Here is a 12,670-nt window from a genome sequence, read left to right on the forward strand (position 1 = left end):
AGGGGAAAGTATTCAGCCTTAAAAAAAGAAGGAAATCCTGCCACTTGCAACAACATAGATGAAGCTGGAGGATATTACACTGAGTGAAATAAGCCAGGCACCTAAGGACAAATACTGCATGACATCACTAATATGTGGAAACTAAAGAAGTCGAACTTCTAGAAGCAGAGAGTAGAAGGGTGGTTGCCAGGGGCTGGAGGGGAGGGGTGTGGGGGCATAATGGGAAGATGTTGGTCAAAGGGTACCAACTTTCTGTTATCAGATGAATAAGTTCTGGAGACCTAATATACAGCATAGAAACTATAGTTAATGTATTACTTACTTGAAATTTGCTAAGAGAATAGAGCTCAAGTATCATCACCACAAAACAAGAATATGGTGACTGTGTGAGGTAATGGATATGTTAATTAGTCTGACTGGTAACCATGTCACATCACGTTGTACACCTTAAATACATACAATTGTTATTTGTCAATCATACCTTGATAAAGCTGGAAAAAAAAATCTTCGTGCTGGGACTGCCTCAGAGTTCAGGTCTATAGATGGGTCATGAGAAAGTGTTATGGTATAATCCTTCATAATTCTTACCTCCATTAATGCCATTGTCTTCATCAAACCTCTCTTGAGCACATTCCATAGGCTACCAGCCCTGTTCTTGGCCTGGGGAATACAGAAATGAAACAAACATAATTCCTATTAGAAGAACGCCTCTGGATTCAAGACTATGATCAAGGTAATCCATCAATGATGGATTTATCAATAAAAGAGTTTCATAGCAATAAACTTATAAATTTAGAGGACTAGAGGTTAACTATTCATCCTGCTTTCTTTAGACCAGTGATACCCAAATAATAGACCTCAATCTATTTAACTTAACCACTGTTTATTCAGTGCCTACTATGTGCCAGACACTGTGCTCAGAAAACTTCAGTGAAGTAGGCACAAAATCCCCTATCCCTTAAAACTCACATTCCAGTTTCATGAGATAGAAAACATGTGAAATAAGTAAGTTATTAGGATGCTAGAAGGTGATCTGTGGTGAACAAAAACAGAGTAGGGTAAGGGGCTCAGTAGTGACCAGGTGACCTTGTACCTTAGACCCATCAAAGACTGGCTAACACTTCTGTGACCTTTCTCCTCCCTGACCCACGTGAGCATTGTCAGGAGGAAGGGAGCACGACCCACAAGTGACATCACCCATCCACTCCCTTCCAGACTTTGGGAGGTCTATGGGGCATTACTAATAGGTAGAGGCAACTGAAGGGTGAAGTTGCCACAATATTTCAAAACTCTGCTTTGCCCACCAAAGACTTCTTCAACAGAACCTCCTACTAGGCTTTTCCCTCTCCAGTTCCCCAACCTTCAGGAAGACAAGAGTTCCTCCCCAAAGAAAGATGGTAGAACACTGTTTCCTCTCTTTCAAATGATCTCTAAATTTATATTTATAACTAAAATTCTATGCTGGATTATTGTCTAATCACCAGGAAATATGCAGGAAATGCCATGTAATGACGTGTGTCGACAAGCACACCAGTCAGTGAATGTTCCAGGTGAGACTTTATCTTTGAACAACTCTGGTTTGGCAAGGCCCTCGTAGATCACGGTGTCCAATTTCTAACTAGTGACTGCACCCTCTCCAAGCCCCAGGGTTGCACGGCCTGATGCTGTCGGTCATGTTGGCCTCTCTCATGAGCTCCCTGATCTCATCTTCAATAACGCCAGCACCCTCTTCACCATTGATCGCTACACCAAGATTAGGAGGCAGGCATCAGAGAAAGAGCTCCTTATAGCTGGACGGTGAGACATTCCTTGTTTCTGCCTAAAATTTCTCTGGAAAAACGCAGATATAGAAATGAACAAGAGCCTCCTCATCTTTGGGTTCGGTAAACTAGTCATAGAGTTCTAGCGTGGGGGAGAGAGACATTAGAGGACATTTAATCCAACTTTATCTTTCTAGATACAAAATTTGGGGCCATATTTTAAATGAAATAGTTGCTTTTTCCAGACTCTCAAATGCCTCTGTTTCTTATTTCTTCCTCTCCTCACACCATCTCCCAACCACATCTTCATGAAACTCTTATCAGTGTTTTTCATGGGATATAAACTTCCCGCTTACTCTGATAGACTAATGTATTGTCTCTAGAAGTTTCCATGAATATCACATGAAGGAAGTAACAGATTAAACCATCCACACACTACTACAGAGGAGTTTATCAACTGCATTCATTAAGAAATGGGGTGTCAGGAGAAACTGACCACCTGTTTAAAAGATTGTGCATTGTTGAATACAGTTACAGTTGCTTTAGTAAATTAAGCACTTGAGGGGAAAATTCCAAGGGCTTACATAGTCCAGATCTTGACTCTGGACAAAGGAGAGGAAGAAAAATAAGATATCTGTGCTGTTGTGGTGGAGAAAGTATTGGACTAGAATTCATCAGGCCCAAGATGCAGTGGTCCACTAAGAAGAATATGGTCTTGGGCATCAGTCTCCTTTAAGTTTCAATGATAAATTAATGAGTTTTTCTTTTTCTCTCTATTATTAAATGTCTACTATATCCCAGAATACAAATGTGAAAAAAGGACATATATGTGAAAAATAATTTCCCGCTTTGTGGGATTTATGCCTTTGTGGGGACGGTAAACAATAAATATATTCTATACCTGATAACAAAAAGTGTTAGGTAGAAAAGCAAAACAGGATTAAAGGCTGGTGGCTACTTAAGACAGATGCTCAGGAAGTCCAGTCTTGAGGAGGTAACATTTGAGCACAACCCTGAAAGAAGTGTGGGAGTGAGTTGCATGGCTCTGTGTGGACAGAACAGTAAGTGCTGCATTCTTACAACAGTCATGTGTGTGGTGTGTGTGAGGACCACAAGGGGTGAGGTTGGCACGTGAGGTGCAGCTGGGAGAGATAGGAAACACAGTCAGAAAGGTAAAGGGAGGTGAGGTCATGCAGGGCCGTTTAAGCCATAACAAGACTGGATTTCATTCCATGTGTGATAGAAATCAATCAAAGATAAGAGAGCAAGGGAGGCATGTGATTTGCTTTCCAATGATGATAACTAGAATAGTGGTGTTATCTATTGAATCCTTACTGTGTTCTAGGCATCATGCTCAGACTTCCCACGGTTTATCACATTTAGTTATTGCAAGGTTGCAGAGGTTTTGTAAAGATTAAATGAGATACTTGTGCCTCAGTCTCCTGCCCAAATGCTTGCCCCACTCTTCTCCCAATCCCCAGCTCTCTGTTTCAGGTGAGCACAGAGTAGTGATAACCTTTTACAGAAAGTCCAGTAAATTATGTTTGTTTGCTTACTTACACAACAAGCCTAAGAATCTTGTGGAGTTTAGAAAATTTAATCAGTCATGACCCCTGGACCCCAGGAGCCTCTAATAGGTTTTTACTGCTTATCAATATTTTAACTAATTTTCTCTACCTGTCAAAGTACTCAAGTAGTAAAATGCACAAATTAGCATTTCTGGCCAATTCACTAAGCATTCTGCAATAGAGGGTGTTTTAATTCTAACCTATGCAAACTGACTTAATTTCTCTCAAGCTAGGAAAAAAGACCAAAATAGGAGTCTGCTTTCTTTATCATGCAAATAATTGCTTATTAACAGAAATAGTGTGTTGCATTTTTAATTGATATATTGCATAAATCACAGTACAGATTTATCAACTGCTGACATCTGAATATTTAATCTCATAGTTGAAGATATTATGACTAATTATAGATAAGCAATTGCTTTATTAGAATTTTACTAACAGATAATCACTAGGCATAGTATGGCTTCATGTGAGGTCAAGGAGCTTGATTTTATTTGGAAAGTCAGTGAATGGCCACAGAATGAATTCAAGAACTAAAGCATAATGGAAGTACCAATAAGCTTTTGTTTAATATTTAAATCATTTTGTTTTCTTCCCAGGCTATTTATCATGCTATTAATTGTAATCAGCATTGTGTGGGTCCCATTAGTACAGGTTACTCAAAATGGACAACTGTTCCATTACATAGAATCCATTTCTAGCTACCTTGGGCCTCCAATTGCAGCTGTCTTCCTGCTTGCCATCTTCTGTAAAAGAGTCAATGAACAGGTAAGTGAAGATCGGGAAACTTTTCCCCTGCTGGAGTGAGAAAAAGTTATTTCATTCACTGGTGAAAAAATGCATTCTTTCCACCCTGTATATACAACTCAAGGCCCATCTCAGTTTCAGTTGTGGTCAACCATAATTCCTGATTCTCACTAAAGGGTGTTGATATATAGTGCACACTCATAGTGTAGTCTTTATATATCTTACAACATAGTGTATACATCCTTGGCACAGAGCTGAGAAACACAACTTTTGGAGTAAGACTGCCAGGGTCCAATCCTGGCTCTACCACTTAACATCTTTTTGATCTTAATCAAACCATTTGACTTTCTGTAAAATTAAGATAATCACAGTGCTTACCTTAAAAGATTGCTGTGAGGATTAAAAAAGATTTTTAAAACATGAAGTACTTAGAAGAAAATCTACCACATTCATAAAGATTCAAAATATGTTTATATTATGATGTATATAATTGATTGACTATTATGGACCACGTACATTTAATCGCTTACTTGTTCCCAGGTATTAGCCTTATAATCATAATTTTCAAATGAGGAACAGGTGCAGAGAGGTTAATACATATGTGCTTTCCATATGTTACTTAATATTAGTAAGTGGGATCTTGGGATTCAGACTAAGGTCTTCCTCCATCCAAAGCTCATACTCTTAATCTCTATGCAATACTGTTTTCCCTAAACATTTTTTTTAAACATTTTTATTGGAGTATAATTGCTTTACAGTGGTGTGTTAGTTTCTGCTTTACAACAAAGTGAATCAGTTATACATATACACATCTCCATGTCTCTTCCCTCTTGTGTCTGCCTCCCTCCCCCGCCTCCCTATCCCACCCTTCTAGCTGGTCACAAAGCACGGAGCTGATCTCCCTGTGCTATGCGGCTGCTTCCCACTAGCTAGCTATTTTACATTTGGTAGTGTATATATGTCCATATATACACTACCACTCTCTCACTTTGTCCCAGCTTACCCTTCTCCCTCCCCGTGTCCTCAAGTCCATTCTCTAGTAGGTCTGCGTCTTTATGCCCGTCTTGCCCTTAGGTTCTTCACGACCATTTTTTTTTTTTTTTTTTTTTTTAGATTCCATATATATGTGTTAGCATACAGTATTTGTTTTTCTCTTTCGGACTTACTTCACTCTGTATGACAGACTCTAGGTCCATCCACCTCAATACAAATAACTCAATTTCATCCCTAAACATAATATCTTGATCAGGGGAACAGGGATACGTGTTTCTACTCCCACCAACTTCTCAGAGAAAATAAATGCTTTTAATTGTCAAAAACGTGATAGAGCTGTCAAACTAATACCAACTCTTTAAATTGTGTAACATAAAGCATAGTTATGTTTACTCTCCAAAATAAATCACAAGTTTTAAAATCTACATATAAAATCAAACTCAAAGAAAACTTCAGTTTGGGTCAGGCAGTAGTGTCCTGGAGTTGGAGAACCAACAGTGGAATGATATTTCAGAACCACAGAGAGTGACAGCCCACTGGGGACACACGTATTTTCAACTTTTCCCTGCTTTGATAACCTTGTGGTCAAGGTTAGCCATTTGTTGGCCCTTAGTGGAGAAAGCAGACAGGATGATAATTATGACTTACTCGAATGAGTGTCTCATCTTTTCTAAGTACAATAATTTTATTCTTGTTTCTCAGGGAGCCTTCTGGGGTCTAATTATTGGATTTGTGAACGGCCTCATTCGTATGATCGCAGAGTTTGCTTATGGAACAGGGAGTTGCCTGGCTGCCAGTCACTGCCCCCAAGACATCTGTGGAGTACACCATCTGTACTTTGCCCTCATTCTCTTTTTTGTTTCCATACTGGTCATCCTGGGAATTTCCCTATTAACAAAACCCATTCCTGATGTATATGTGAGTAATGAGTAATAGATGTGTTCATTTTAAAAGAATTCTTTGCCTTCTAAAGCTTCGACTGGTGTCCAGGGCCCATGCAATGGAATCATAGGACCACTAGAGCTAGAAGGAACCTAAGATATTATCATCCAGTCATTCCACAAAACAACAATTTGTACCTAGTATGTGCAAAGCACCAATGAATTAAGAAAGAAATAAGGGATTATAAAATGGGCTTCATTTTCAAAAAAAACCTCACAATACAGTTGGGAGGTAAATCTATACCTCTGTTATAGGGTACCAGGAGGACAGTAATTAGTGTTGCCTAAGAGACTGGGGAAGACGTCACAGCAGAGCTGTCATCTGGGCTGGGCCTGTTTGGGAGTGAGTAGAATTTAATATAAGCACAAATACTGGCACAGAGATTTCTTTTTTAAAAAGCACATGATACCAGGGAGCAGGAAAAAGAAAAATAGAACAAGACGAATTTTTTGGCCTTTCAAATTGGTAAGAAGATTTAATATGAATAATGTCCAGTATTGGTCAGGAGGTGGGGAGATGCCCACTCTCCAAAACTGTTGGTGAGTATATGAGTTTTATAATTTGTAAGAAGGCAATTGGGCAATATTTATCTGTTTTAAAATGCTCATACTCTGTGATTCAACAATCCCACTTTTAGGAATTTATTATGTAGAAATACTTGTACAAGTATGAATTTATATATATTATAAATTTATATGTATATATAAAGATTTTTCTCTGCAAAAGGTCTCTAATAGAAAAAGATGGAGACAATCCAAATTTCCATTGCTAGTGGAATGGGTACACAATAAAACTACATTGACTGTATGTAGCTGTTAAAGAACCTGAGGAGCTCTATTTTTTTTTTTTTTAATGTCCATGATATGGTTAAGTGGGAAAAACACTTGCAGAACAATATAGTATTGAACAATATCACTTTTCAAAAATAAAATACATGTAGGTGTATATATGTTTGTCTAAGCATAGAAAAAAATCCTAAAGCATAAACTTTTAATAAGAGGTATCTGTGGGGGAAGGCACCATTGAGGACCAGCAAATATTAGTCATTTTTTAATTTAAATGTTTCTTATATACTGATATGGTTTGAATTTATTACTAATGTTTATAACTTTTATGTTTTGCATTTATCACTCAATCTTTGAAGCAATACTTACTTGCATATTTCCTCGAGGAATGCCCAGTAGACTGTGGATGTAGAAACTTGAGGCACAGGGTGGTTCAAATTACTTTAGCAAAGACAGGTCACCAGGACTTAAAACTAAATATTTATGCTGAATATATGAAAGAACACTAGAAGACACATCATAGTTTTAAAAGAAATAAATGTAAATGTTAAACACTTTCATGACAATAGATATGACCATCATTTATTTATTCACATTTAGAAAAAGAATTTGTCTGAAGGACCAATGAGACCATTTATCTAGCTTATGTTGTTGTTTCAGTAATATACTGTGAGGTTTTAACTTTCAAAATGAACTGATAAAAATCAGTAGTCATTTTGGAGAAAGCTGTGAATAGTGAGTGTGTTGACCTAACCTAGCAGTGAAGTAAAGAAAAATCTCAGGGTGATAGGTTTTCAGCAAGACTAGAAAGCACCTAATCCAAGTTAGAACAGGAATTCAAGGAGCCCCAATAGGAGAGTTTTTGCAAAGAAAATGGCTTTTTATACTAAAATAATACTATGATTACGAACCTTATATGAAGCTGTTAGGAATCGTAGTGATAGGGTGGAAGCATATGCGTGTATGTCAACAACAAATAAGAAAGCCAATTACAGGGCTTCCCTGGTGATGCAGTGGTTGAGAATCCGCCTGCCAATGCAGGGGACACAGGTTCGAGCCCTGGTCTGGGAAGATCCCACATGCCGCGGAGCAACTGGGCCCCTGAGCCACAACTACTGAGCCTGCGCGTCTGGAGCCTGTGCTCCGCAACAAGAGAGGCCACGATAGTGAGAGGCCCACGCACCGCGATGAAGAGTGGCCCCCGCTCGCCGCAACTAGAGAAAGCCCTTGCACAGAAACGAAGACCCAAGACCGCCATAAATATATAAATAAATAAATAAATGTATTAAAAAAAAAAAGAAAGAAAGCCAATTACAAATTCTAATAACAAGAAAGTCACGAGCCAAATATGAGGACAGTTAAAATTAAGCATGACTTTGAGCAGATGATGGATTATCATTTTAAAAACTCATTTGACACTTAGAACAATTTCCTTAGAATGACCTAGAGCTGGTATTTATTCATGTGTCCAATCACTTCTTGGATGTATGGCACACAGAAAATTACATCATAGCATAAATGCTAGCCATTTACTTTCAAAAATTTTAATCAACAGTAAGCATGGAAATCTTAAATATATTCACAGAAAGCAATTAAAATTCTATAAAGCTTAACTGTTTTAAAATAAAAGTAGTGCTGAGAGAAGTTTGGAGGTTGGAAAAGGAACGTGTAAGGGTATAAATTGCTATCAGAACTTAATAATAGCACACAGATACTATCTAAACATGATGGATCCAGAGAGAGTGTGAGATATTTTAAAAATTGAAAAAGTAACCGCTCAACAAACTGAAAGCCTGTAATAGTTGAGTGATAGGGACAATGAGTGAAGCCAGAGTCTAGCAAAAATTAGATAAATCTTCGAATTTACGAAATTGTAAATCCAGAAATAGGGGTTTTAAACGTATTATTGATGATTTTTAATAACTACCAGAAAAATTTTAACAGAAATAATTTTAAATGGTAAGTGTTGTTATCGTGGGTGAGCGTGGTGGAAGATCTTTTCTTTGTTATCTATACTTTTCTGTGCTGTTCGATTTTTTGCACTATACAATTAACAAATGTATCATTACGTTATTGTAAACACTTGCCTATCACTAATGTGCTTGTCTCTGGTCTCTGGTTAGCGGTATTGCCTGTGCTGGGCTCTTCGGAACAGTACAGAGGAACGAAATGATTTAGATTCAGAAGAGAAAAGACACGAAGAAGCTGATGATGGTGTTGATGAAGGTAATACCTGGTTTACATTTGGTTTTCACATAGAAACTCTATGTACCTGGCTTTGTTTAGGTTTTTCGTTTTTTGTTTTAATTCCATGAAATTCGGCTTCTGAAGAAGCTCTTAGATTTATGGTAAACTTAAACTTTGAAATATCACTTTCCCAACAACCAAGACAATTTATTACATATAAAATCCATCCCTTCATCCACTTGTCTGTCAGTCTGTCTGTCCATCCATCCACCATCTATCCATGGATCTGTTTGCCAGCTTTTTCTCAGGGATTCCTCTAACACTTAGAAGTGGCTATAATCATTCTTTACAACCACCTGTACTACATTGACAGGAATTTTATTTCGCATGTTTTGTGATCATTTGTTCATTTCTTCATTTCAGATAGTCCTGAGGAAACTCATGGATGTCTCAGGAAGGCTTATGACTTGTTCTGTGGTTTGCAGAGGAAAGGCCCCAAGCTGAGCAAAGAGGTGGAAGAAGCCCAGAAGAAGAAGCTGACAGACACATCTGAGAAGCCCTTATGGAGGACTGTAGTGAACATCAATGCCATCATCCTCCTGGCAATGGCAGTCTTTGTCCATGGCTATTTTGCCTGAACTCTATCTGAGTTACTAGAATATTTATTAAGCAAGGGATAATTTTATTGATTTTCCACTTGTATAGTTTTTTGTGTTGCAAAGGCAGATAAGCAGTTGGTAATTTTATTGAATGAAATGACTATAGACCTGGTTTTTAGCTTTTGTTGTTCCTTTGTGTCAGTAAAGAAAAAGAAACAGTTGATAATTTAGAAAGCCAGTGAGTTGACTCTATGTGTACATAAACTGGAAGCTCTGTGTCTAAATTTTTTTTTATAGCTCACCAGGCAGATTGCCCTACCTTACACTTGCTTTCTGCAATTTCCAGAGATTTCCACTTAGAAGGAATGCCTCTCCCAGCTCTGCCTCACATAGTAACCTCCTCATCTGTAAAAGTGAACTTCCCCTCCTGTCTCCCCTTCATTGATCTCAGTGAAAATAGAAATACTTCCTAATAGTTGAGGGGAGGTGAGCTGAAAATCCAAGTTGTAAATATGTTTATGAATTTACTGGATATTATTAGCTTATATCTCAAATAAAGCCATCCCTCACCATTTAAATGTTAGCATATCCAGCCATTGATTTTTGACTACTTTTTTTTTTTTTAATTTGGCCACACCACGCAGCTTGTGGGATCTTAGTTCCCCAACCAGGGATCGAACCCAGGCCCTGGCAGTGAAAGTGCTGAGTCCTAGCCACTGGACCACCAGGGAATTCCCATGATTTTTAGACTATTTTTTAAAGTAGGCTAATTATATTTTTCTTGATTTTTAGACTACTTTTAAAAAATATAATTCACATAATCTATTTAAAGTGTACAATTAAGTCTATTTTAGAATAGTCACAGAGTTGTGCAATAATTATACAATCTAATTTTCTATATTAACATTAATTCTTTATTTGCATTGTTACTTGAATATATGTCTTTCTCTGTCTTTATTTCTGTTTTATTTTGACATTATGTGTTCTGTGACTGGATTTTCCATATAAAATTTATCTTGGAAATCTTCACCTATCAGTACATATAGGTATCCCTCATTCTTTTTAGTTGCACATTATTCCATAAAATCATTTACCATAATTTGACCATTTTTCTACTGAGAAACATTCACATTGGTTTCAGTTATTTGCTATTATCTACAATATTTGACTAATATACCTGTATATTCACCTTTTGGCACATTACATAGCTTTATTTTCCTTAATGTTTGATGCCTAACAAATAGAATACTGAGTCAATGGGTATGAGCATTTAATATTTTGATAAAAATTAAAAATTTGTGTTCCAAAAAGGATTCACCAATTTATATTTTCACCATCACTGTATGAAAGTTCCTATTTACTCATATCCTTAATTACAGAGTAACATATTATAAATACTAATTAATGTTTGTCAACTTAAAGATTGAAAATAATTTCATTTTTGAAATTGGGCTTTCTCCACTTATTAGTGAGATTGTATATACTTACATATATTTTCTACTTATTCATATTTTTTCTGTAAATTTCCTGATATATTTACCAATTTCCTAATTCATTAATAGACATTCTTTAGATAATCTATGTTTTTTATTACTTGCATATAAATTTCAAATATTTTTCTTGAAGTCTGTGCCTTGACTTTTAACTTTATGTTGTTTTTTGTTGTACAGAAGCCTTAATTTTTTAAATTAATTTTTATTGGAGTATAGTTGATTCACAATGTTGTGTTTCTGCTGTACAGCAGAGTGAATCAGTTATACATATATCCACTCTTTTTTAGGTTCTTTTCCCATATAGGTCATTACAAAGTATTGAGTAGAGTTCCCTGTTCTACACAGTAGGTTCTTATTAGTTATCTATTTTATATATAGTAGTGTGTATGTCAATCCCAATCTCCCAATTTATCCCTCCCCCCCTTTCCCCCTTGGTAACCGTAAGTTTGTTTTCTACATCTGTGGCTCTATTTCTGTTTTGTAAATAAGTTCATTTGTACCATTTTTTTAGATTCCACATAGAAGTAATATCATATTTGTCTTTCTCTGTCTGGCTTACTTCACTTGATATGACAATCTCTAGGTCCATCCATGTCACTGCAAATGGCATTATTTTGTTCTTTTTTATGGCTTAGTAATAGTCCATTGTATATGTGTACCACATTCTCTTTATCCTTTTATCCGTCGATGGATATTTAGGTTGCTTCCATGTCCTGGCTGTTGTAAATAGTGCTGCAATGAACATTGTGGTGCGTATCTTTTCAAATTATGGTTTTCTCCAGATATATGTACAGGAGTGGGATTTCTGGATCATACAGTAGCTCTATTTATAGTTTTTTAAGGAAGCTACATACTGTTCTCCATAGTGGCTGTACCAATTGACATTCCCACCAACAGTGTAGGAGGGTTCCCTTTTCTCCACACCCTCTCCAGCATTTATTGCTTGTAGATTTTTTGATGATGGCCATTCTGACCACTGTGAGGTGATACCTCATTGTAGTTTTGATTTGCATTTCTCTAATAATTAGTGATGTTGAGCATATTTTCATGTGCTTTTGGCAATCTGTATATCTTCTTTGGAGTAACGTCTGTTTAGATCTTCTGCCCATTTTTTGATTGGGTTGTTTGCTTTTTGATATTGAGCTACAAGAGCATTTGTATATTTTGGAGATTAATCCCTTGTCGGTTGAGAAGCCTTAATTTTTATTTAGTCAAATTGTTTCTTCTTTTACCTATAGTTTCTGGGTTTTGTGAATTACTTTCAATGGTTTGTCCTTTTGTGGTTTTGTTGTCATTATTTGGTTTTGTTTTGAAGACTATACTCAAATTCTACATTATTTTACAATTTACTTTTCTCTTTTATAGTGAATGGTGGACGTCATTAAGCCCAGCTAATGTAGATCACATGAATTCATTTCAATTTCTACCTAATAATTTATAATACTAGACATATTTGTTTTCCTTAGCAATTCCTCTTTAGATGGATATTCTGGCTGTTCAAATATTTTTTGCCACCACAAATAATGTTGCATAGATCCCCACTGATGGCTTTAGTTCTACAGAGTAGAATCCTCAAAGTGCTATAACTGAGCCATG

At 36.6% G+C, this 12,670-nt stretch overlaps 1 protein-coding gene across 1 annotated transcript; it reads left to right on the top strand.

The window, feature by feature from the left end:
• Positions 1-227: 227 nt before the first annotated feature.
• On the top strand, positions 228-10,412 carry LOC137776174 (solute carrier family 5 member 4-like). The gene is made up of 7 exons (XM_068562422.1): positions 228-241; positions 1,527-1,550; positions 1,648-1,797; positions 3,928-4,096; positions 5,771-5,986; positions 8,919-9,021; positions 9,406-10,412. The coding sequence occupies exons 1-7, from the start codon at positions 228-230 to the stop codon at positions 9,618-9,620; spliced, it is 891 nt and encodes a 296-aa protein (XP_068418523.1). The 3' UTR covers positions 9,621-10,412.
• The last annotated feature ends 2,258 nt before the right edge of the window (positions 10,413-12,670 follow it).

The sequence above is a fragment of the Eschrichtius robustus genome, chromosome 14, assembly GCF_028021215.1.
Source record: "Eschrichtius robustus isolate mEscRob2 chromosome 14, mEscRob2.pri, whole genome shotgun sequence".
Lineage (NCBI taxonomy): Eukaryota > Metazoa > Chordata > Mammalia > Artiodactyla > Eschrichtiidae > Eschrichtius > Eschrichtius robustus.

Coding starts and splice junctions, on each gene's coding strand:
- LOC137776174 (XM_068562422.1), top strand. Junction 4,097..5,770: donor GTAAAAGAGTCAATGAACAG/GTAAGTGAAGAT, acceptor CTTGTTTCTCAG/GGAGCCTTCTGGGGTCTAAT. Junction 5,987..8,918: donor AACCCATTCCTGATGTATAT/GTGAGTAATGAG, acceptor GTCTCTGGTTAG/CGGTATTGCCTGTGCTGGGC.